Consider the following 27,602-nt stretch of genomic DNA (forward strand, 5'->3'; position numbering starts at 1 on the left):
TTGTTCTAACAAGTATTTCCAGACTGAGATGATATATATTGTTTAGACAAGATCAAGTGTTTCTACCTTAAGAGAGTAATGAAATCTCTGAAAATACTTAAGAGAAAATAATCTCTAAGAAGCTGATCATGATAAGGATGACAATTTTACTTACTGTGATTCTATAACACGTAGGGCACGTAGAATCTGTCAAGTCCTAATCCTTAAGGAATTCACTCTTACGGAAGGCAGACGTGTATCTAACATATTCTAACACAATAATCACAAGACACAAAATGTTGTAAAATCCAGCTAACTCTGCAGAGTGAGGAGAACAAGAAAAGCCTGAGACAGACTCAGCAAGGTAAAGGCTACACGGAGTACAGTACAGGAGAATCGTAAAGCTCACAAAGCAAAAGTGAAAACTTTTAAAGCAAAATGAGGCAGAAAATGGAATAATCTGCTTGGAGAATTAAAAAATTGGAATTGAAGTGCTGAGAATGGGAAGGGATGGGGTGCTGGAGTAGCAAGAATCAAAACTGAAAAGGTAGCTGAGGCCTGGGTTATACGACAATTTTCTGTAGTCAAAGAATTAGGACTTTGTCCTGCTGGAAGTTTAAAGAGAAAATTAACAAGGCCAGATAGCTGTGTGCTAATGCCACTGCAAAGGGTAGGAAGGGAAAAAAACAAAAGCAAGAAAACCAATCAAAAGATTGATTCCGAAGTTTTAGTCAAAGTCAAATGTGGGTGTGAATTAAAGCAACAAAACAGGGATGGAGGAGAGGTCGTGGAATTAAGATATTTTTGAAAGGAAGAATTGATGACTTGGTTAGCAATTGTGGACTGGAGGTGACTGAGTTGAAATCACAGATTTTTCAGCTTGGAGAATAATACCATTAACTTAAAGTAAATGACACTTAGAAATGTTGCTCAGGAAAAATAAAGACTTCAACACTGAACTTGCTGAGCATCACACTGAAGACCATGGTTGGTGTGTACATAGTGTTTTAAACCAACACATACTGAGAGCTGAGGGATGAGTCCAGAGGTGTTGCCTTTTTCTAATTTGTAGAGACCCTAGCGGTGGATGAGGTGAGAATGTCCCAATAGCTTCAGACGGGAGATCCAGGCTGAAAATAACAATGTGGCAGACATCACTCTTGGGGGTTATATGCTGACCAGGACAGTAACCAGTAGCCACATATGTCTAAATTTAAAGTAATCAAAGTTAGCTAAGATTAAAAATTGATTTCTTTGGTTCTATTAGCCACATTTCATATGTTCAGTGGCCAATGTGGTTAGTGGCTACTGTATACAGGGCAGCATAGTTGTAATTTCCATCAACAGGGAACATTCTATGGGACAGCACTGTGATACAGTGGAAAAGGAAATGTTTGGGGACAGAACCCCAGGGAAAGAAGAGATGCACAAATAAGAGCGAAAGAAGATAAAAGGAGTGAGAAGTGATCAAAGGAGGAAAAAGAGAAAAAAAAAAAAAAAAAAAAAAACCACATCACTTTGACCCAGAGAAGAGAGTTCAAGGGAACGAAATGCTCAAGAATGAGAAAAACTGAAAATAGGTCAAATGAGAAAAGAAGTAAAAAATTACCTCTAGGTATTTTATTTTACTCTGACATTTGGTATTGTATTGCAATTGTTACCGATTTCTTCAAATGTGAAATGATTCAATGAGATTAATTCCTTGACTCAGATGACAGGGTTAGCTTTTAGAAAGAAGAATGCAAATTCCTCTCAGGAAGTGAAATCTTAGAAATAGCACCGTTTGCCTCCCGCACTTTCATCAGTAAGGGAAGACCTTGCCTGGCTATTGTCCCTAGTCATCGGCCTTTTGCACATGTTTTGAAGGGTCTCTCATTCAGGTCTATATCATTGCTGAATATGTTTCTTGAAATCATATGTCAAACACCTGCATTCAGATCAAAATGAATGCAAAATTCTCTTCTCATGTCAAAAATAAAGCTGATAGAACAATGGTTACCAGAGGCTGCAGAGGTAGAAGAATGGGAGATTATTGTTTTATGGGTAGAGTTTCTGTTTGGGCTGATGGAAAAGTCGGGGAGATGAATATTGGTGATGGTAGCATAACAATGTGAATGTACTTAATGCTCCTGAACTGTACACTTAAAAGTGGTTAAAATGATTGCTATTAGGTTATACATATTTTGCTTTAATATGTTTTTTAAATCAAGTTGACCTAAAACAGGCAACATGGGAGAAAATCTAAAAGAAGCATCTCACAACCCTCTATGCCTGGGAAATTTAAAGTTGAAAACATTTCCAGCAAACATCTGTTACTTGAAGTAATGTATGAATTTGTGATACCAAGGTATAAAAATGTGAGTTGGATTGAAAGGTATTCTAATATTACTGTTGATATTGCCTCAGCTAATATGACCACAAAAAAATGAAGCAAGTCATAGCTATAAATGGCACCAACAGAATAAAAATGCATTAGGCCAGTTTCAAAACCAAGATGGCATTTACAGTCAACAACCCTTATATAGTTTCACTTTCTACAGTTTTAGTCATCTGCCATTCACCAAAGTTCAAAAATATTAGATAGAAAATTCCAGAAATAATGTGTAATTTAAAAATAACTTTCTCTTTAGTATATTGTTTTAATTATTCTATTTTATTATCATTTTTGCTAATTTCTAAAACACCAGAGTACAGGGTTCAGTACTGTCAGAAGTTTAAGGCATCCACAGAATATCTTGGATTGTATTCCCCACAGGCAAGGGGAAACTATTGTACAACTTTTTCCTAACTATTTGCTTCTCAGGTCAATAGGTACGGTTTGTTAGTAGACTGGCAAAGCATAAATTTCAGTAGTAAACCCCGAGGCAACTACGTTAGTACAGGTAAAATGCTCACTCTGCAATTAAGGGAGGGCAAGCACCCCATGAATCACGCCTCAGGCTTTCTCAAGGAAAGGGACATGGGAAGGACCCTGAAAGAAGCCAATGGTTGCTTTCATTTGTGTTCCTGCAACCAGGAAGCAGGAAATTTCAGGCTAAAAATTAAATCAAAGCAGGTGACAATTTATGAATGCAATGAATGTTGGGTCCAGAATCTTTTGTAAGCTATACAATAACTAATCTCATATGTATTTCAATTCTGACTGTCTCCTGTCAGCATCCAGACTTTTCCTCGTGAACATATTGGCAAAATGGAAGTAAACACTTGCACATTCGTGAATCACACCCTGTTTCCTCTCCAAAGACAAGTACTAAATATGGAGAACAGAACCATTTATTTAAACAAATCGGTTGTCCTTGCCGACTGAAGCTCTGCTCAGATCATACATTGATTCTGCTGATGTCACAACCTTTCCAATAAAATCACCTCATGACTCTAAGCTAAAAAGACTCTGGCACAATGCAAGTACAGATACTAGAAGTGCAAACCAACCCAAGAGAAAGAATGAAAGAAGGAAACAAGACAGATAATGAGAAATACAAGCGATGAGTCATACTATACTTACAACTTTCAGCCTGATAGTCTGGCACAAACTGCTCATCATTGTCAGGTACCTGAGCTGAAGAAGAAGAAAAAAAAATTAAGAGAAATACTGCCAAGGCATAAGGAACGTCAACTCAAATCTGTCAAACATGGTCTTTTTAGGCTGAGAACAAACCTATTATTATTTGCCAATAAGTTCCTATTTAAAATGGCATTGACAGTACTACTTAGAAGGAGAAACAGAAGGGATCATTGATGTCAACTAGGAAACATAAATATGTCAGAAATATGACAGTGGCAGGTGTAGTCCCTCGGAATTTCACCCTGCCAGATGGAAATAAAAGAGACAAAAAAATAAAAGGAGCTCTAGGATTTCTATTTCCTGCAGGGTTTCATTTTGCAAGAGTGGAGCAAAAGGTATTTCAATTCACCCACTGCCAGTGCTTAAGCTGCCCATCAAAATGAGTCACATGATTCTTTTAAGTCGTATACAAGTATCACACACATCCCTCTGCACATGTCGAAACTATTGCTTTTGGTATGTTCCATCTCTTGCAAATAAGACTGACATAATTAAAAATGTTTTCCCTATACGGGTGCAGTGGTACATGCCTGTAAACCCAGGAATTCTGGAGGCTGAGTCAGGAGAAACATAAGTTTGAGGCCCACCTGGCCAACTTAGTGAGACTCTGTCTCTAAAACAAAATAAAATAAAATAAAATAAATAAAAATGTTTAGAAAAGAGCTGGGGATGTAGCTCAGCCGTAGTGTACTCCTGGTTCAAATTCCAGTACCTCAAAACATTGACCCAAATTTGTCCAAAGCCTCCTATAAAGTTTTAAAATGAAAGAACTGTCATTAGAGTCACACACAAAAGTAATACATTTTGGTGATTACAGTCATAATAATAATTAAAAATAATAAAACAAATGCCATCTTTTCATGCTAAATATTTTCCTGGAGCCTATTCAGCATTAATAAAAAGAATATCACTATTTAATCAGTTCTAATGTCAGATGACTTCCCTATTTTAAGTAAAGGAAAAATACTGACTAGCAAGGACTTAATATATTCAAAACAAAGTCCACTTTTTCACTTCTAAACTGCTTTCATCAAAGTTGATTTAGACATAGAAATAACCTATTTCAAACTGACAGAATATTACTAAGATTAGTTTGCACAAATATACACACTCTCACATACACCAACTACATGAATGGAAGTTAGGTTACTTTTAATTTGGCAAACACATAATGAAGTATCATAGTAATTAACTTAAACTATGGCCTGATTAGCTGGTATAGTATTATATAATATTGAAACTTTTTTTATCCCATCAAGTCATATTAAAACAGATGTCAATTACTTTTTTAAAATGAGCTTATTCTGGATGGGGAATGCTAATTAAAATAAATAATCAGTCTCTACTGAAAATGTTTCAGGTTAATTACTGAATGAGTTAAGAAAAAATCCATACAAAGAGGAATTTAATATCAAATATTCTATATAAAAGGAATCTAACATTCATAGAATTAAAGTTTGTTTTTCTCTATTTGTCTATTGTTGTTCTTTTTAAGGTTTGTTTTCCTCAGTCTATCTAATAGTGTTTTTTTAAAACAAATATTTGTCTGAATAAATTTATGTTATATTATTAAAAACATCACAGTCCAATGAGTCTTGCCCATTTGTGAAGTATATGCGGTTTGACATTTCAATTGTTTTCCAAAAATGCTTGCACACCAGTACTTTACCTTATTAAATTCACACCATCCCCTGCTACCAAATGAAACCAAACAAACTAAGAACCTCTCCAAATTTCCACTGATACCTATTTGATTAGCTGGTTGAAAGGAATTTTTTTCTCTTCACTTTCCACCCATATCTGTTATTATTATGTAACCGAGCTTTAAATTCAGGCAAACTTCAACTCAAAGGTCTATGACTTGCTAGTTGTGTAATTTTAGGTAAGTTATTTAGCCTCTTTAAACTCCATTTTACTCATTGGTATAGAACAATAACATGGGTTTTTGTAAGGATTAAATAAAAGTCTCTACCCAATACCAGCTACTCAGATACTTACTTTTTTTATTTTCAATCCTTCTACTATCTACCCTCTGCTTTCAAGTCACAAACAAAAAGTACTACAATCATTACATGCCTATTCTTATTTCTAATGAATTCTAGTGGAGAGAGAAAAAAAATCATTTAAAAAAATTAAACAACTGAATTTTATAGATTAGCATTGTGTTAGCTATTAACATAATTTTGACATTGCAGGAAATGTGACTTTCCTCATAGATTTATAAATTACGAGTGTAGTGTAGTACAGTTTAAAATAAGTCTTCGCACCAAAAAATAAAAGAATAAATAAATAAACAAGGGTTTTAAATAAAAATTCAACAAATAGTAGCAAGTAGAGGATCAAATCCTGCACATTTTCCCCTGATGTCCACATATTTTGGTTTTCCTTCAAACTTAACTAAACAGATAGAGCAACTGAGGTGCAAAATTATCAACCACAGCAATTACTGTGCTTTTTAAAAGCCACATTTATAAGAATCTAATAAAAATGTAATATCACTTTACAGGAATAGTTAAAAATAACTGGTGAGTAACAAAAGTATATTTGTAACTGAATATGCTGGTATGAATGTCCTAAAGGCTAAATTTTTTTTTTCTTGGTATCATAAGACCAAGTCCCAACTCCATAACACAATCACTGTGAGCACAGCAGCAGCAGCAGCAGCAGCAGCAACAACAAAGTGCCTGATGGGTGTGTGGTGTGTATTGGGACGTGTCGGGGCAAAAAGGTAACACACAAGGGCCAAAGAATCTAGAAGTTACACTTCACAAACAACAGAAAATAGCTGCGTACTAACAATTCGTAAAAAGAGACTAAGAACTGCTATTTCTGTTCTAACTTCTTTACATACTGAATAAATACTTCACACTTATGCTTGAACATATTACAGAATTTTAACAAAAAACATATGACTCACATTTTCACAGAAGCTAATCTTAAGAAACTGAATAGACCAAATGAAGAAGCATGCTACTTAAATAGACAAAGGCTTAAGTAGACCTCTAATTTCAAGTTGGAGTACAAGGAAAGCAGTTAACGAAAAACACAAGTTGGATCTGGGCAAGGAAAATATGACAAAGTATTGCCACACTGGTATCAGACATTTCCTTTTTTCTTTAATTCGCGAGAATTTTGTGAAAGAGCAAACTACAGCTGCCTGGAAATTTGCTACAAGCCATTCCAACTCAAAAGTTGAAAATTAACAATACAGACCAACCTAAGGGTGAAAAACATTTTTTTCACTACTGTCTAGTATTATGAGCTACACTTGAAAGAATCACCTTAGGGGAATGAAAATGTTTCTCTGCACTATGTAATTAAAGAGGAAGGGAAAGAGGAAAAAAGGAGAAAGAAAAAACATATACCAAAAGACAAATAAAAGGCTTTCAAGGAGATTAAGCATGTAGATTTTATTGGTAATAGCTGGAGCAGCTCTATCGGTTCATTAACATTAAGACAAGTTGCCATCAAGTCCAGGATCTGGGCTTTAAAAGGATAGTATCTGCACTCTCAGCTACTTGCTTTACTCAGATTATTATCCAAAGTTGTTCTTTAATTTTCTCTCTTTTTACTGCATAACAATACAGATTGGGGGAGAGAACTTCATAGAAATATTAATAATGACCTAAATGTCAGAGAATCATCAATGCTTAATTTTAACTTTAATATCCTCTCTAACTAAAATTACATTGGGGTTGGGCAATTTTCAATGTAACTTGCCTTTATTTTATGCCTATCTTTAACTCTTAAATAAAATAACAATCATTACTTAAGAAAAAGTGAGCATTTAAAATTTTTCCAAGGTTAAAGGCAAGCAAGTAAAACCCCGGTTATTCTCACAAAGTAGGTGCCTGTTGGGTTTTCTTTTAAAACTAGGGGAAAAAAACAGAAAAATTACAAATAAAGCAAATGTCAAGTATAAAAGGGGTTAATATTTAATTAAAACCAGTTCTATCCACTGTAACAATGACCTGGAGCCAAACAAGGCGGAAGATGTATGAGTCATTCTTTCTGCCCGTGAATGAGACAGCTGATCTCCTCAGCAATTCCTCAAGACAAGCAGGCAGGACTGGAGTTCTGCCTCCATTCACAAAAACACAGTCCAGCATGAGCCATGTGGCCCAACCGCAAGCTTTTCATGTCACACCCTTCCAGAGAGCTAAAGCAAGTAAACTTGAACTTGAAATATAAACACACCAATTTTATTGCTCTGTCTCAAATAGAGCTCAGATCCATTAAGAAACACATTTAAATGACAACTTTATACATACACCCATATATTTAACCCATCGTGCTTTACAGGGAAACTCTTTGCAGAAATGCAAATGTACAAAACTAAAGAAGAAAAGAAAGAGGAAAAGAAGGAAGGGTGGTAGGAAGGAAAGAAGGAAAGAAAGGAAAAGAAAAACCATTCAAGAAATACCTTATTTCACTTGCCTACTATTCAAGTTGTTTATCGTAAAACTATCCCAGATAATTGCTGAACTCTGTAGCATTTCACTTTGAATCAAAGGGTTAGAAACAAATTTCTTTAAAGAAACTGTATTTTATTTTAAATAAAACTAAAACAACAAGAACATCGACCTTTGCACGGTGAATTCCTTTTAATCCTAAATTGAAGCTTCGGGCCATGGAACAAAATAATCATGAGTCCAAAAGCCTAGTTTTATACCACATCCGGTTTTAACATTAAAATGATTGTTTCAATGTAAAAACATTAATTAATGCAGAAGTATAAACATATTCAACAAACAAAAAAAGCAGGCCATTTCCACATGACCAAAACACCTTTAGTACTTGATACATTATTGGTGTATGTTCTTAAAAAAAAAAAAAGAGTAAGTTTTACTTGTCTTCAGTCTCAAATCAGCTTCAACTCCTAACTAAATTGATCTGCACTGACTTGAAAACTTAAGCGAAGCTAAGAGCCAACTAGTTGTTGTTTGAAACTAAATATTTTTTCTAATGCCACAGAAGTCTGATGGTATTATTATTATTTTTAATTACAAGATTGTACACAAGTCAGAGGGAATAAAATTATTCTCTGAAATGCAAGAAATTACCAATTTCTTAGAAATTACTAGAAAAGTTCAGTAATATTTCATTAACATTTATCAGGTTCCTCTGGAAAAATTATGCTAACAACAAATCCAATTTTTCTATTTAAAAAGAAGAAAAACAAATCTTTCTTTTTGTAATAGACCATAAATGAAAACCATGTACATATCTCCATGAATATTTAGAAATAAAATGAATTTACCTGCTATCTTTAAATCAAGTCTTACTGAGAAGTCTTTCATATATTACAGTATATCCTGTTACAACAAATAAAGATGTGATAGCCACCCTACCACCACCTCCATATGAATTTCTAAGAAATTGTATGGATCTTTTAATGCTTAGTTCTTGACTCCTGTTTTGTGTGAACCACATAAAATAATGTCATTTTAAAAGTTTTACTCCTTTCTATGCAACATAGGCACAAAACAAATGAGCCCATATCAAAAAAAAAAGAATGTTTGAACAAAAAAAAAAAGCACATATTATTTAATTAAGAAATACCATGAAATGACTTTGAATATAAATTTAGCATCAGTCTGGAAAGCAATTGAAGGAAAAGTCATTATCTACTTCTAAGATAATCTGACAATTATTGTAAGGTCACATCAAGGCAAAAGGGAAAAAAGCTTATTTACGAGAAATAATAATAAACTTTGGAGTAGAAAGGTTGTTCTTGGAAATAAAACTTTGAAAGTGTGGCAGCTGCATGAAACTTGACTTAGTACACCATTGAAAAACACTTTACCCAGAGGGCGGTGAACCCCTGTTGACTTTTTCCTCAATATTATTGATGAAATGGAACCTCAAGACTCCTAGACTCACACAAAATAAGTCAAAAGTAACTATGCATTTACATTAGATATTTACTGAAATGTATTTTTTTTAATTGTGTTAGTAGGTAAGCTGTGATAAATTTAAGTTAAGAAGAATACAATCCTTCCTTAACTCAGTTTTTTCATCCTTCTATTTCTGTCCCCACACACAAGAGGTTCCACTTTAAGTACCACTTTTTGGAACACTAGTCACTAAAGCACTCCAAACAGGTTAAGTACAAGAAGTTAACCATGATGTTGATAGGATTGATAGTTGAACTCATTATTTCATGGGATCAAATAATTGCAATTGCCTTCCTGTCAATAGCAATCTAATTCGAAAGACAAAGAATCAATAAAGAATTGTACATGGTAAAAGTACAACATGAAGCATCTGTAGCAAAATTTAAAATAGGCATATTCTCTGAGTTTTGTTTTTTGTTTTTGTTTTTGTTTTAACTGCTGCTATGGTCATTAAAAATACTAGCTTTTCACTTCAGAATAAGATGAATATTTTAACTTGTGGTGTATATATTAAAAATCTTTAAACTGCAGTGTTAGAAAGTGGTATTAGTGTGACATTATACTCTTACCACACATATTTTAGATCCCTTTATGGAATCAAATATGGGAGGACAAATTAAAGAATATTTTGAATTGAAAAATACTAGTTCCATTCAAATCCTCAATAGACTTGCCTTACCTTTCCCAATTTCCTCTTACACATAAAACACATTTTATAATCCATAATAATTTACTCATGACTAATCCATGTATTGCACTTAGGCTAATTTATAAAAATTTTTTACCAGAAAAAAAATTAAACATGTTAAAATATATTATTTCTCAAATATTTAGGGAGTTTGATAATTTTTTTAAAAACATGATAATCATATGACACAGTACAACTAACCTGATTCTCATGTCTAATAAGATTTTTAGACCTGTTTAACTTCCCAGTGGGATTCTAACTCATGGGAGAAATTTGGTTATTTGCCAATTTTTTTTTTTTTTTAAGGGTCAAGATGCCTTAAAATTCCATGGTCATTTTCTTGGCTGTGAAGCATTATGAAAAGAAATATATAAATGGTTTGCAGTTTGCCAGTGGAGCAATGTTAATTTCTGGATGTCCAAAAAGAGGTAAATGGATAAATCTACTACAAATAAACCAGGGTATTTTACCGTCTCTTCTTAGCTAATATTCTTCAAGATGTGGATGAGTCCAGTTAAAATATTAATGCAAAATAACATACTTAATTGCTAAGAATAGAAACTAACAATAAAAATAACTTTTTTCACTATTAGATGTTGTTAAATCACATTATAAAGTTTTTGCTTACATCATTGCTCTATAAATTAATGTAAACTGTTTTGAAATGTTTAAATTATTCTAAAAAGCAATCTTATCCAGTTTGTAAATAGTAGCACACCTGGGTATTCAATAAAACACTCAAGATTAATTCCTGAATTTAATTAAGCCTATGAGTTTTTTTTAAGAAAAAGTCTATGTTCCTCCCAATACATTAGTCATTTTCTAGGTTTATTTAATATAAGTTAAATCTTCAGGTTTGATTTACAGATATGTTAACAAATGTGAATAAGAATATTTCATAGAGAGTTTTAAAAAATAAGCTCAAACAAATTATTCAAATCACTTATCTGAGTTACAAGACACAAACAAGTCAAAAGTAAAAAATGTACTGAAACTGATTATAAAATGTTAAGAGTCTGTCAGTTCCACATTTTAAAATTCCAGGAACAGAGTTGCTATGCACATTCAAAATCTGCCAGCAAGTGCACTGACTTGGAATCAATCAGATTTAAACATCTTAAAAACCAATAAACCTTCCACAACAATTAAAATAAATACTTTAAGTTATTTTGGATAAGTGAATAAATTCCCTCATAAATATAATGTCCTCAAAATCTTCGACTTCATAAAACTAATAGCTGAAAGTTAACACAAGAATCTCAGAAATTTTTTCATAAAAAGTAATGTTTGAATGTATGGCTTACGTTGCAATAATAAGTAATGTATTGCAATAAGTTTCATTTAGAGGGACAAGCAAAATGACCTTTAACTATGACCGAAACTTTCATTAATACTTACCTTTCATTAACATACAAATACAATCACCCTTTCAAAGGACTATTAGGAAAGCCATTTAACTTAAAAGATTCATAAAGACTGCAAAAGCTCTTTGGAAAACTAGAATATCAGCAAAACAAAGAAACTTATTTTACATGCTAACAGCAACTTGATCAACTGCATACAAGACCACCGGATGAAACACATCAGTCTGCCTCAAAATAGCCACAAGAGCACTTGGGTTCCATTCAGAGACCCTCTTTCCAGTTAACCATCTTAAAAATCTGTTCCAAAAATTACATATTTCCCATTGAATATCAAAGCATAACACAGTTTATACTCAAAAGTTAAATATCTGTAATTTTGTTACCCACAAAACAAATCATAAAATTAATATTTCACATTGATTATACCAAATCCAAAAAGAAAATTTCTAATCATAGTTGCCAACAAAAATCACTCAATATCAGATATTTCTGAAGACATATAAAGCTTACTAAAGCAATGCCTCATTGTTCCTATAAATAAAGTTGCACACAACAAAAGATATAATAGATTGCACCATTAAACTTCATCAAAAAATAATCCGAAATTCCTTTAAATGTCTCCTTGTTACATATTAAGTAAATTCTAATAAAAGTGACAAAATAGCAAAGGTCAATTTCAATAAACATCACATGCACAGTAATACACAGAAAACATATTTAAAATCCTCAAATTCCCCCAAAGGTTGCTTTTAAACCCCAAGATTTCCTAAGTATTGGATACACACCTAATGTTCTGTGTTGTGAGCAAGGTGGAAAGAAGACACTTGCACTTAAATCTTGAAGCATCCCGTCCTGATGAACCCAGAGAAACTAATTTCTGCCATCAGAAAAGTCCTCCACCAGAACACCAAATAATGATATGCGCTGCTCTAAAGGAAACAGCAAGCCAGCCGGGTTCTGGCTCTAGGAGGTCTCTCGAGGTACAATAATATAAACCTGATCAATTGCAATTAAAATCTGAACAGAGGCTTAGAACTTGAAGTCTTGGTGCATTAGTTCTTGCCAAAAGCAGATGTGATTGTGAGCTGGAAGCAATTTCTCCTGGTAATTTGTGATGACACTGGGTAGCGCAGCCCCAGAGTCCCCAAAGACAAACTCATCAGAGGCTCTAATGTATGCATGACACATGAGGTGGCTCTTTTAGAGCTCAATTAATTGGGCTGAACATTAAGACAGCAAGTTCAGGACTTTTTTTCCCCCCTTCTAGAGTCGCTTTTCCCCCCATTTAAGCAATTTTTTGCCTTACCTTCTGCAAGCCACGTTTCCTGTAATTGACTTAGATCTTGAAAGAGTTCTAAAAAACAAGTCACAGACATAAAAATAAGATTTGCAAATCTTTAGGCTTCATTAAATGAAACTGTTTGTCATGAAATTGGCATTAAATATGAATTTAATTTAGGGAAAAGGAGTGGATAGAATAGGATTTATAGCTTAACTATCCCAATAACCCTGCCTACTTTTGATGCCTATTAAGACTTTAAGAAATTCTTTAATCTACTAAATAATAGTCAACCACCTCTCCCCTACCTTTTTTTTTTTCAACAAATAGCTTAATAAGTAAGTACCTCAGTGAAATCAAAAATCACACATATATGTTAGAATTCACAAAAAGGCTGAGGTGAAGGTGTTCTATTCACAGAAACCTTCCTTAAATATACTCAACTCTGGCTAAAACAGGAGTAGTGAAAAAAGATTGGCAAGACTAGCATTTTTTGTCTGTCTTCTGAATCTTATATACAAGATGTTAGCAGGACTTGTAACTCTCAAAGTACTGTGTTTACAAGTTTAATGCCTCAAAACTAAAAGTTACAACTTCACATACTAGGTTTTAAAGTAAAATTTCTACATTAATAGGTTTATAAAAGTTAAAGAGAGATAATCCCTGGAACCAGTTTATTATCAAGTCCAAAACTGTATATTCTCTCATACTGGGGAGAGAGAGGGACACCCAATAAGTATGAAGATTTGAGGAAGTTTCAGAATTCAGTATACCCAATTAAGTTGCAACCTGTACTTTGATAAATAAGTATCTTCAATTTAATATGAATACATACATATGGCTGAAATAATATATAATATACTGATCTCCTATCAACAGTTCATAAAAAAGAACTTGCAACCTAATTTCCCAAATAGTATTATAATTATTAATTAGGCCTTAAGTATGATTCAGTGAGCACTTTAAGGCCTATTAACAGCATTTGATAACTTCACAATGTAGTCATCAAACTCACCTATGAAAATTTTGATAATAGTGTATTAGTTTAGTGTAAAGTAGATGGGAAATCAAACAATCTTTTATTGTTGAACTTATAATAAAGTTGAAAGAAAAACATAAGCAGTATACATAGGTGCTTACTTTTTCCTACTGTGATGGATATGTTAAATTGTTATCTTAGAATATGGAATTAGTTATATGCCATATGGACAAAAGCAAACACAAAACAATGATTAAAAGAAAAATGTCATTGTTAAGTTTTTATTTCCTTCTTTTACTAGTTTGTGACAGGACCATAAAATACCTCCCAGGGCAAACCATCATATAATTCAGTAATTTCAAAGTTTATTATTTTTAAGATAAGAATAAGTGCTCCCCCTCTTTATGAAGGTGGAGTGTAGGTAAAGAGGGAGGACTCAGCTCAAAATCAAACCTCACCTTCTGAATCATGAGCCAGATCTCTGTTTATGAATTTTCTTTTCCTGACATTTGTTGGTTTCTCGTTACAATTTCTCCCACGCTGACTCTACAAAGGGAAAGATAAAATCCTTTAAAAGAATGTAAACCTCAAATGTCACACACAAAAAATACATGCATACATAACATAAGACTACTGGATCCTCTGAATAGAAAAAATAAAAGTTCACAGGATCAGTTCTAATATTCATTTTCTGCCTTCGTTTGACAGTGAAAGCTTATGCTGAGGATTCAATAGGAGAGTTGCTTCCCACGGCTGATCCTAACACTACTGTTTATCAGTCATATATATTTTGGGTATCTCAGCAACGAAACATTAAACTATAACACTTAACATTGTTTCTAGGCTGGATCAATACTAGATTAAAATACAGTGAATTATATCTTCTCTCACAGTCCCTCCCCCCAAAAAGAAAAAGAGTGGAGAAGTGGAAAAGAGAGAAAAATGAGAAGAAAAAATAATAATAATAACAAAAACCAAAAACAGCCCATGTAAACAAAAAGTGTCAGCATTTGTCTCAACTTCATTCTTTTCAATGTGGCAGACAAACCCAGCCACAAACTTTGAGTGCAGCAGCTGCTGCTGCCCTCCATCTCCTCTTCCACTCATCTTGGGCACTTTAATCAGAAAAATGAGTCTTAAAAATAAAAATATGCCTTATCCAAATCACTGAAAGGTAAGCTCATTTTGAAGATTGGGCTTCTAGAAGCACAGTCGCCCTACAGTGGCAACAAAGCAGATAAAGTATCTGCAATCCCAACCCCCTGCCCCCTCCCTTCTCATTCTCTCCCTCTCCCCACCCCCCGTCGGAGTCAAGTTTATAAACAGCAACTTTCGAACTGATCACTCACATTGGTGACCATGTAAGGCACTTGCTGGTCATAAAATCCATCCATTCTGCTGCTCTTCGCAAATATTAGCTCAGTATTTTATATTTTGAGCATTTAACAGGAGATTTCCTCGGGATCTGGACTTCTATCAACCTAGAGGGGAACAAGATGGCTTTTAGGCTTAAAAAAAAATCATGAATGAAGCTCTTGAATTTGCATAGCTAATTACCCTCCGACAGTCCCATTCACAAAAATAACCCTCCCTTACACCGCCTCCTTCACCTGGATCCAAAGAGAGCCAAGAGAGTTCACAATTTACATATTTTCGGTAGTAGCAAAAATCCGAACAAGAGGCGATGTATTTATTTACACTCTCGATGTTTCCCTGCGCGGTCGGTGTACCCCGGGCAGCTCTGATTCGCAAACGTGTGCAAAACTAGCAATGGCGATCAGCGAGACTTGCTTTGCACCTAACGGGACTAAAGAGACGGAGACACCTCTTTCATAAGGATAGTTTTTGCAACCCACAACCATGCAATTATCTGGAGAGACATAAAAAGTTGTTGGAAAGACCCACCTGAAGGCCACGCTAGGCGAACGGCTGCAAAAAATTCCCTCCAAATTTAATAAAAACATTAATTATTGCCCAGCACTTCCCCTTGCAAGCCGAAAGCGACTCTGACAGAGCTCAATTCGGTGGTTTTTCCTCTACTTCTCCTCCAGGGGCCTCCAATCCAAACTGATGGATCGCTGCCTCCCATTGGCTCCGCGTCTCTTTCACAAGATCAGATTTCGGGCTGTCAATCAGGAGACTTGCTGCCCCTTCCCGCGGGTCTCCTGCGCCCCTCTGCCCAAACGAGTTCTCTGCCCGCAGGCGCAGGTTCCGCACCCTGGGAAAGCAACGGAGAAAATCGACTTCCTTCCTAACTCGCTGCTTATTGTTAAGGCGCCTGGGGATACTGAAACCATGTGTACCGAGTCGCCAGTTCTCATTACTGGTGTGTTTGGTCCACTGTTGGGCTGATTTCCTTAAACATTGTTGTGCGGTTCACGTATATACTCGGAAGAGCAATCCACAAAGCCCCTGCCTCCTCCCCGCCCCCGCACCCCACCAAGATCTCCAACCCTTCTACTGTTGACCTGACAAGGAGCCCACCTTGCTTTCTGCCTCATTCCCACTAAGCTTTTGTTGGCCCAAGTTCTTTTCTCATTTTTCGACACTAGCCTTCACCATTGCTTATCGAACTATTTTTTAAAGACCCATAATAACTATAATTAGCTCATGGGACAGAAAAAAGGAAGAATCTTTGAGGAAAGCATCAGGGTATAAAATCGAGGAATTGTTTATTAGGAGAGGTTCCGATACTGGGAGGGAGAACTACATTGCAATCTAGGTGAGGAAAAGTATAAAAATAACATTTGTCCCTACGTGTACATTGGGAAAAGACACTTCAAGTCCAGTGTGGGGGTGGGGAGGAACTGCAAGCGGATAGGGTGGTTTGGATATCCTAGGGACTCGCATGTTTCCTGAGCTTTTGTTATGTATACACGAAAGCCAAGGGTGTCACTTACTGTACTTGACGCTTTCACTTCCTCTCGAGCTTTTAAACAGACAGAGCCAGGAGTCGGGGGCGAGTAGTTAGAGAGCTCGAGTTACAAGGACAATAACTAGGACGTTAAGTGAGAACTGCATCTCTGAAGTCACTTTCCCTGACTCTCCTATGGGGCTTGGAGGACTGAAACGTCACTTCAAAAGCCACGGTCCTTATAGGGGGTGGGAGACCAAGGACTTGATGGTGTTTAAATTCACTTGTGAACCTGGTAGTGACCAGAGCTAGTGAGCAAACAATGTTTCCGGCAGCCGTTCTGCCTATTGGGAAGCGAACTGCAGTTTTCAATTTCTATTTGAAAGTTCTCTTCCTTAAATGGAACCTTTTGGAGACGCATTAAAGTGGAGTGTGAGCGCACAAGACTCAACTAAGGATCTATTGAGGAGGGACAATATCTATGTGAAAACAAACAAAACCCAACACTTATTGCTGGGGAAATAACTAATAGCCTTGAACAGCAAGGACACACACCGTGCACTCTCTGAAACTAGTAGAAACATTTTGAGCGGGAACTGCATTTTAACCCCGGCAAAGGAGGGATCCTGGGCACAGCCTAGGGCGAGAGGCTGGAATAGCGAAGTTCTCGGGTACTTTCTTAGGGTGCAACTAGTAGACTGGACAATAAGGAAGGTGTCCCGTCACTCTGCACTACCAGGATAACCAAGACCCTGTAAGCAGAGCAAGTTTCTGAAGACCTCTGCGGCCGGAGCCTGACGGGTATCCAGGGTAACCGGGAGAGGGTGGAGCTTCAGTTTAGAGCCCCCGCGAGCTTCTCCTGCAGCCAATAACGAACCGTAAATTCCCATCCCATTGTTGTTTGTTGCTGACCCCGCAGCGCTCCGCTCGGAGATTGGCCGCCTTATGGAAGGGGGCGGAGTCCATCCCGCCCCCTCAGCCACCTTTCGGTTCCATTCACAAAATTCCGGCCTTTCTGGGTCACGTGGTTGGGGGCGTGGCGGGGCAGGGGAAATGACACAACAAAGGCCCAAGTTTCCCAAACCACAAAACTTTTTTTAATGTCTCACTACCTCCTCTTTGTCCCGTCCGTGAAACAAATACTAGATGAGGAAGGGGAGATTTGGATCTGGGAGAAAAAAATAAGTTCGAAATTAAAGGAAGGCTCACACGGAGATAATTCCGGGTGAGCGAAAAGCTGCGCAAAAGAGAAAGAAGAGAACCGAGAATGGGGAGACGGCTTTAAGGAAGGACTAGAACTAGCTTGCTGCTTCATAAAGTTGTTTTAAAAGTGCCAACGGATCGATTATAGGAAGATTTCCGTTTGCTCACTTAACGCCCTGTAATTTTCATTTCTACCTTTGATTTATTCCACAGTGACAATTTTTTAAAGCTTCTTTTAGGCATATTGGAGGTTTTCACTTGCTGACAGTTTTCGTTTCCGTTTCCAAAGTCCATCACTCCTTCACAGGCCGGGGTAAGCTTCGGCGCCCCTTCCTTCCTAAGGTGCAGTGGCAGCTGGAGCGGCGCGCTGAGAGTTTTATTTTACTACGTTTTGCAGCGACTCCATATTTTCTCTTTTGAATTTTTTAAAAGGACTCATCTCTGACCTTCCAGTAACTGCAAATGATGTTCTCATGTGAATAAGCAACCATCTCGCTACAGCTGTTTTAAACAGCATAGCATATTGAGATAAATGTACTCCTCTTCAGAGCGAAAGGTTGAACCATGCTAGTTCTCTCTTCCACTTTCTCTTCGTTTTTGTTATTTATTTATTTATTTATCTATTTATTTATTTTACTTTGATACATTGTGAGATATGTTCTCTCAGCATTTCTGCGCCTTGATAATTAGCAAAACACTAGCTTCTGGCGCTGTTTATCTTCTATGCTGGGCACGTGGGGGAGGGGAGTGTGGAACGGGTGGGTGGGGTGGCGAACAGACCCTAGTGGCTGAAGACATTGGAAGGACTGAAACTTTTTTAGAAAATGTTAGAGTGGTGGAAAATGTCCACAGAGGCAGCTGTTCTATCCACAAGAGAAGAATGTCAAAAGTTGCACAAAGTTTCCACTACATTTCAGACTGTCTTTTAAAAATCAGCTTAGTAAATGCCAGTCCTTCTTGAATGGAAAATTTCATTTTGGCAGGATTTCAGGCATAGAATGGCAGAGCAGAGGCCAAGAAGCTTTGACATTTATTTACTTGTATTTTGAAATCCCATTTGGGTTTTGAAATAAGAACTCTTGAGAGAAAGTACCCCCTCCCCAGAAAAAGTCCAGTTTTTAGTTTGGAAAGTTTTAAAACTTTTAAATAGCTTGTGTATAAAGTTATTTAAATCTTTATAGTTCCTTTGCTGTTATTTCATAAAGTAAAGTAATACTCATTAGTGGCTTTTCTGCAGTTAACTTATGTCATTGAAAATGAATGAACACATGTAAAGTGAATTTCTTAAAGCAGTTTAAAAAGCAAACTAAAATGGTGCTGTTTGTTTAAAAGGGTTAATATGATTAAAAGCAAATGGAATTTTCTCAAAATTAGATTAAGTAAATAGTACTTTTATAATTTGTTTTATTCCAATAATATATAATGCAAATTTTTGATAGCCTACTTTGCACAGGGTTACAGCAAACAGATAAGGAAAAAATATAGACTATTAAGTAGTAAAATTGGCAAAGGAAATGAACAATTTAAAATAATTCCAGTGGAAAAGAGTCCTAACATAATGGTGACAGATAGTAGACTTTCTGTGGGAAAGGAAGCAGGAATTTTGGAGGAACCTAGGAAGAAGGTAAAAGCATCAAGGAAAGACATTGTAGAAGATATTCCTTCTCTCACTCTATCTGTAAACTCCCTCATGTACAGAAAATATAAGTAACTTATGAATATGTGATAAAAAAAAAAAGTCTTAACTACACTGGAAGTCAGAACAACAGGTATTTGAAAAATAGAGAACATTTTTATGATATCAAGTTGGAGGGTTTCAAATGTCCAGAAGTATGGGTATTAGGATATGGGTTCTCACATATATTCTCGTTGAAATGTAATTTTATTTTATTTTTTTTATCTTTTAAAAGTAAGTTTATAATATTTCAGACCCTGAAATGTATAATATCTATTAGATCCTATAATTAGAGCCGATAATCCTGATTTGTTGTAGCACAAATATTAAAACAGTGATACATGATATTTAGTGAAGTATTTATAGAAAGAAAATTCTAGAAGCAATTTAATATCTGTCAATAAAAAAATGATTTTTAACAAAATCTTGTACTCTCTCAATCTTTGGAATTCAATTATGATTATGTGCCTGTTAAAAGTATGCTATTTCTTTGGTTCTCAAATGGGATAACATAAGAAACACTGTGTCAAAAAATGAGATTCCTCAAATAAAAAATAAAAGAGCTGGGAATGCAGGTCAGTGGTAAAGTACCCATGGGTTCAATCACTAGTACCCCCCCCCAAAAAAAAAAAAAAAAAAAAGAAATCAGATTCCTTAGTGGATGAAAAGAATTTCTAACACAGCAGGCTTGAGCTGGGTTTCAAACAAGTCACACTGAATTTCTGATGCAAATTTTGCTGCAATTGATCTCTCAATGGAAAATCCTTGGAGAATCCTGAGAGGCCTACAATGTGTACTAGTACAAACATATTTTGATTGACCCACATGCTGTTGATATTCATGGGAAATTCATTGTTAAAATTTAAAATTAAAATTACACATTTAAAAATCCAGCCTTCCAGTATTGTTGGGGAAGTCAGGGGAATATAACAATGGGCCCAAATTCCCACATGGCAACCATCTGCAGGAGTTGATTTAAAAGAACTGATGATTCATTTTAAAGAGGTATGCACTCTCAATTTTACCATGGTCCTCACTCTTCCTCAATGCTTGCTTGTCTTATTTATGCTACTACCTGACCTCTGTAATTGTTTACATGTGCCACCCACAACTTACATTTGAAGTACCATGTTAACTGAAAAAGAAAGCAGTATTCTACAACCTGTGCACATAAACATGGGTGTGTCAACTTATATATACAGTACACATATTCTTAAACTTTTTTCATTATTACCCCCTAAGGAATTTGTTTAGACATTTATTTTTGTTCCTAATTGCCTTCTTCCCATTACATTATAATACTGCAATTGTAATGTGCACCTGTTTATGTCTTATATTCTTTGGAGAGTCACAGACCACTGTAATACCTAAGATCCACCCCTCTAAGAACCAGTATTCAATATTTGGGGACAATATTATCACCACTGAGAATAATACACCTACACTGATTTTTGTTGTATAGATACTCTACATACCTGTAAATGTTGGGTTTTTTATTATCAAAAAAAAAAAATGGCATGGAAAGATATCCATTCATCTTCCATCTTATAGTTACCACTAGTAGGTCTGGTTGGAGGTAGGAAACAATAGATAATTATTTCCTCTTGTACTTGAAATGGATTGTTAAAACATGCATTTATCATAGTCAGACTTTTAAAAACCCACTAAGGGAAAGAACAAATCAATAGTTTAAATTAGAGTTGGTTTTGCAAAGCAACAGAAATTCTTTTTTTTTTTTTTTTAATTTTTTTTAGATGTTGATAGACCTTATTTTATTCATTTATTTTTAATATGTGATGCTGAGAATCGAACCCAGTGCCTCACTTGTGCTAAGCTACCGCTCTGCCACTGAGCCACAACCCCAGCCTGCAACAGAAATTCTTAAGGAATAGCAATACATGTAGGTAGCTTTGGGTATTATCTTTGGTGATAGATAAAGTTTGAAATAACTAATAAGCAAGAACCAAAGCATGAATCCTTTAGAAAGGAATCATTTGCATGTTTTTACTTTCACCAATCACTGCTTCTTGTGATTGTTTTCTGATATCGGTGAGAAATGCCAATGAGTTTACTGTGCTTTCTTCAAATGTAAAAGACAGGTTAGTAATAAGACAAAAAAGGGTTGCAAAAGTCCATTATAGAAAAAGAATTTTATTTTCCTGAGTTACAATTTGATTTAGAATGATTTAAAGTACTAACACTAAAGTTAACCTTTTATGTATATTAAACAGTAGGAGAAATAATATTTCCAGACTGACTTCCCAAAGTACCTGCCCTGTGAGTTCTTCCTGGAATAAACTTGTTTTCCTAGTTCTCAACCCCAAATTAGACTTAGAAAAACTCTCAAAGCTGGTATTTGTCCATTGATCTATATTCTATGTAGATGTTCATTACTTCTTTCCATCTAATAAATTCCATGAAATCCTGTGTTTTTAGTCACAGGCACATAGAAGGTGTTTGTGCATGTTGTCAGATGGATTAATAAAGGAATGGGCAGCAAGCTTATAAACTATCTACCTTTAAAATATAAACAAATTTCAACTATCAACCTCGGCACTGTGTGGCAGTGATTGTTCTGAAAATAAACACAAAAGCAAGAAGTTACTGAACTAAAAAAGACAGGAAAATCTGAGTGCGAATAACATTTAGATAAAATTTTTTTCTTGTTCCTGAGAGTAGGTAAGTGCTCTCACTGCCCCACCCCAAACACAAACGGTAACGAAGTGAGGTGGTAGATTAATTGTGATAATTATTTCACAATGTACATATATATTAAAATGTCTTATTATATAAATTAAATAAATACTATTTTATTTGTTATTCACACCTCAATAAAGCTGGAAAAATAAAAAGAAGATATTTTTCTGTTAAAATTATTACTGAAAAAAATCTTAAAAGTTACATTGAACTAAATGTATTTCTCTAATGTACAGATTTATTTATTTCTGATCTTCCTCTTTTTGGCACAGAAACACATTCTTTGTGATTTCTGAGGCTGTGATATTTATGTGACCAACTGCAAAATATCTGAAGTATATAATTCAGAATCATCGTTTATATTAATGTGACCTGTTTTATTATTTATTAAATGCAGTGTTTATACTAGATGTTCTTGCAATTGCCTATAAAATAAATCCCCCCCATTTTCATATTTTTAATCAATGACCATCTTGAACTTAGTAAAATAAAAATAAGAAAAAGCAAAAACAAACTAAAAACTATTGTGGTAGTGAAATGAGAAATGGCCTAAGACAAGCGTAGATTTGAATTCTGTCTCTCATACAGGTCAGATTATTTCATCTGAATGTCAGTTTCCACATCTGTATAATGGATATAAAGCCTGTTTTCCAAAATTGCTGCCAGGAGGAAATGAACTAATTCATGTAAGCAGAGTTGATTATCTATAAAAGTTACCATTTCTATGCATTTAGATCTTCTTTATAACATATGACAGTAGATATGTCCTTTCTAGGTCAGCCTACATTTGTCTGATGCCATTGAGATCTATCCATGGGACATTCTAGATGACTTTTAGGACTGTCCTTGAAACAGGCCTGATGTCCTGTCCATGATTAAAAGAATTTCCTGGCTTCCCATCCAGATAGGTGCCAATGCAGACCAGGTATTGTCTGCTGCTCAGACATGAGATTGACACATCAGAGTCCTCTCCCTGTTCTCTGGTGGTCAGCTGACTTGATGCCTGTCACAGCATACCCATTATCTTGCAGTTAAGATCTCCTTACTGAGTTCAAAAGTCTAGCACAACAGGAGACTTCATCTCAAGAAAGTAAAACATAATAGTAGTCCAAAACCAAGCAGTTTCTAAAAGGGGGCAAAAAGAATGGCCTTGTGTCCATCACTTCCTTAAACCCTAGAAAGTCTCCTCTGAATAAGGGTCACCAATGATATTTAAGTCAGCTTCTTGGTATTTGAAGAACAATGTGTCTTTGAACTTTGTAATAGTGATTTCACTTCTTTGTGATCTTCTTGAATTCCCTTTTATATTTAAAGTGTTCCTTTTGTCCTGGATTTCTTCTCAAGTTTAAAAATAGCCGTTTGACTACAGGCATTTCAAGTGAGCACATCAAAGAAAGCTACAAATCTCCTTTGTATCTGTATGACACATTCTAAATAAAACCCAGGATTTTGTTCTTGATTCACTAGATTGTAAATTGAAATTATTCCCTGTTTCAATTGTGTCAAATAACATCAGTGCTCATTGGTTTATCAAATACATTCGGGAGCAATATGATTCACCCAGAAATAAGTTATTTATCAAGGGGGATCTAAACTTTCTTAGGAAAGGTTTGTATGTGACACTTTTGACATCATTTGAGTCAATAAGGAAAGCAGCATTATCAGAAAGGTATCCAAGAAGCAGAATTCCACTGCTTCGGGTATATGTATGGATGGGACCTAAAAATAATCTTTCATTTAGAGTCTAAACAAAGACATTCTTTGCTATACATACAGGTTGTCACACCCATTCCTACTGGAATCTACTCAGAATTCTTAAGATAATAAGTGTTATCAGTTAAAATAGAGGAAAAGGCCATGACATTTATTATAAATAGCTCTTGTCATTTGACTCATAACTGACATAATGGGTTATATGAGTGCTTGGATTCAGATAATTCAACCTTATAACAGGAAGAGGCATCAATAGCTCATCTACTTCGTTATCAATGACATAACTACTTTTATTTTCCAACACACAGAGCCTAACTTTAGAAGATCTTGCCAATCTTATTTAAGCCTTTAATATCTGGTCAAAACACTCCAGATTATATCTGCACTGAAAGACCTTTGTTTGTCATCTGTCACTGAATTACAAGGTTTCCAAAATGTTAGCATCTTAAATCACTCTACACTTATTAGTTTATGTGACTCAAGAATCCTGGAGCAACTTAGTTGGGTGTTTCCATCTTGAGCTAAGAGTCAAGCTGTTGACAAGGGCTGAGTCGTATGGAGCTAGGATATCAGCTTCCAAGCTCACTTGTGTTATTCATCAGATCTCAGTTTCTTGTTGACCTTTGACCATATACCTCAGTTTATTGACAGGTGGGTTCCTCCATAATGTTGCTGACCACATGGCCTCCCCAGTAAAGTTCAAAGAGAAAGACCAAGAACAAGGTCACAACCTTTCACGATCTTGTCTTGGAAGTGATGTACATCGCTTCTATCATATGCTATTGATCACACAGATCTACTTTTCTCTACTGTAAGAGGGGGGCAACAGAAGGGAGGAACACCAGGGGGCTGGATCATTGGTGGCCATCTTGGGAACTGACTGCAAGACCTTTTTTCTTTCCAACATGTCTAATCCATCATACACTGAATAAATCTATTTGTTGTCCTTATTTGTACAAAACAATTTATACTATTAGACCTAAAATTCCAGGTCAGAGGAACTTTATCTTATTGGAAATTGTATTCCCATCACATAACAGAATGTTTGCCTAGTAGTAGTCATCCAATGACTATTTGTTGAAAGAACTAATAAATAAATATACTTTATTTTTAAAACTGCTAAAGTTAAGCTAATCCAGAACTTCAAGGTACAATATCACTCAGGAATTTGGCATCTTAAGCTGAAGACTTGTTCAGTTAAAATTAAACTAAATCCATTATGCTGAGGTTTAAACTTATTTTCTCATATGAAATTCTCCATTGGGCATTCATCACTATCCATGTGCAGACATTGTGTTAAATTAGGAATGCATAGTAAAGAACATCCCCCACCAAGAAAAGATCATAAACTAAGAGTAGAGACACAAACAGCAAACACCTCTTCAGAGGGCTTTTCCATGACCTGGCTCAGTTCCCCTGCAAAAGAAAATACAACAGAAGCAAAATGGAATCACTTACAGTAAGGTTCCACATCAGCAAAGAAAAAAGTTGTTTACTCATAAGATCCGACCTTCTGAGAAACTGGGAGAGAAAAGATAACCAAATCCCACTAATTCAACAAAATATTTCTTACATTCCCATAAGAAAGATAATCAGTCTGCTATTTATTCCATTCTTCAGCTCTCTTTTATGGCTTCTGCCAGTAAAACTCACCCATTTCACTTAGCTCATTGGAACTCCTTTCTACTTTGTAGTCTGGATGCAGCCTAGTTCATAAATCAACAATAAAAAATAGTTAAATTTTTAAAATTCAGTTTGGTGAAATTTTGTTCGTTTAACAACCCTAATTCAGTCACATGATCTTATTTTCATCATAGGATTTAGCTTGTTCAAGGCAAGATGGACTCTATTACTTCATCCTCTAAATTCTGTTTCAGACTATCCATGAGAAAACATAAAATTTTGCTTTGCTTCATTTGTGTTTTTATGGCAACAATTTTTTTTTTTTTTTTTTGTACCAGGAATTGATCCTAGGGGCACTTTACCACTAAACCACATCCCCACTCCTTTTAAAAAATATTTTATTTATCTCTCTGAGTTGCTTAGGGCCTTGATAAATTGCTGAAGCTTGATTTGAACTCTTAATTCTCCTGCCTCAGCCTCCCCAGTCACTGGGATTACAAGCATGTGCCACAGCCTCTGTTTCATCCATGTTTAGCTGTACACTGAGTCCTCTCCATCTCCTTCAGTTTTATTTATTTATATATTTAGTGGTGCTAGGAATGAAACCTAGGTCATGGGGTTTGCTAAACTAAGCATTTTACCAGTCACACCTATAGTCCCTCCTCAGTTTTACACTGAGGTTGTGGAAAGATGATATCAACACAATATTCTTACGACTCTTCAGTGATTCTGCTTTCATAACTTACATTACCTAATTTAGTTTAGAACTAAGTGATATCAATGTGAATTTGCATAAATAAGTAAGAAATACAAGTGAATCTGTACAAATTAAATAAAAATGAGACATTTTCAAGGACGTTTGTTCTAAAAATTGGTCTGTTTTGCAATTAGCCTTATGTAAAATTATGTTTCAATAGTTATGGTATTAACAAGAAGCCCACTACCCCAAGAAATGGTAGACCATTTCTTAGGAATTTATAAAAATTTGGATAGGAGAGGCTTCTTTTTCAAAAAAGAATTTTGTCTTGATTTTTAAATGTTCATTTGTAAAATGTGGGGAGTAGAGGAAAACTGGAAAAAGACACTTACCGAAGTTCTGGTCTCTGGTAGGCTGTGCAGTAGGCAAATCATATACGGCGTGAAACTTCTTACTGGATCTTTTGAACAAAACTGCTACAGCAGCACTAGTTTTGCAGCAGAGGAGATGATTAAAAAAAAAAGAAAGAAAGAAAAAAAAATTGGATTCAAAGTGAAGAGTCAGCAAGGGAAGCACTGATGGATAACTGCTCAGGTCTGATTTCAAACGTTCTCCAAAGTATAGTCTGAATAACTGTGGTTACACAATAAACAGAACAGTTTCCCAAAGTGTGTCTTGAGGGAAGGACTTTAAGGGATTTATCCGGAAAAGACAAACAAAACAAAAAGTCGTCATAAAAATTTGAGTTTAAGTAATGCTGGGTTTAAAACAATTAAACCAATTAAAAAAAGAAAAGCAGCCTTCTTGCATTTATGAGAGCCTTTAGTATGCAAATGTCCCTGTGAATCACTGTAGGTGGTTTGGTGACCTACAGTTTGCTTCCAGGAGATGAGGGCAGGAAGGGAGGGTGAGGCTGGAGACAGAGTACACTAAGCTTTCAAAACACATTTAACAGATTTCCCCTCTGGCAGAGCATCTTGTAGGACTAAGGCTGTAGGGGATCATAGTTTGTGGAATACTTGTGTAAATATTAGAACAAAAGAAAACAGCAATTTTGAGGGAGTTTAACACTATGACTGCTAATAACTGTGATTCAAGATCACCATTTTTTAAAAAGTTTATAATAAAAATGGTAGTAAGTTGGTATCAATTAATATTATCTGAAAAGGTAGTGGGCGGGCCATCTCTTTCTTACTGTCTTGTTTTTGGTTTTGTTTTTCTCCATCTCCATTTTTGTTTTTCTTCTAGAATGCCCTAACTATTAGTCTATTAGGTATCTATAGTCCTAATGAGCCCACTCAGGAAAATGGAGAAATCGCTTGAATTTTAGGAGAGTTCTTGTTAGAGATTTGATGTTCTTGAATAGTTAATCAGTTCACTCAGGTTCGG

General features: G+C 35.4%; 1 protein-coding gene across 1 annotated transcript in view; it reads right to left on the reverse strand.

The window, feature by feature from the left end:
• Etv1 (ETS variant transcription factor 1) overlaps positions 1-16,007 on the reverse strand; it is an 89,897-nt gene extending 73,890 nt beyond the window's left edge. The window contains 6 exon segments of the mRNA XM_047561232.1: positions 3,485-3,538; positions 12,800-12,847; positions 14,210-14,297; positions 15,101-15,232; positions 15,362-15,558; positions 15,657-16,007. Of these exon segments, the coding sequence (XP_047417188.1) occupies positions 3,485-3,538; positions 12,800-12,847; positions 14,210-14,297; positions 15,101-15,145 (235 nt within the window). The 5' untranslated portion in view covers positions 15,146-15,232; positions 15,362-15,558; positions 15,657-16,007.
• Positions 16,008-27,602: the final 11,595 nt, after the last annotated feature.

The sequence above is a fragment of the Sciurus carolinensis genome, chromosome 8, assembly GCF_902686445.1.
Source record: "Sciurus carolinensis chromosome 8, mSciCar1.2, whole genome shotgun sequence".
Lineage (NCBI taxonomy): Eukaryota > Metazoa > Chordata > Mammalia > Rodentia > Sciuridae > Sciurus > Sciurus carolinensis.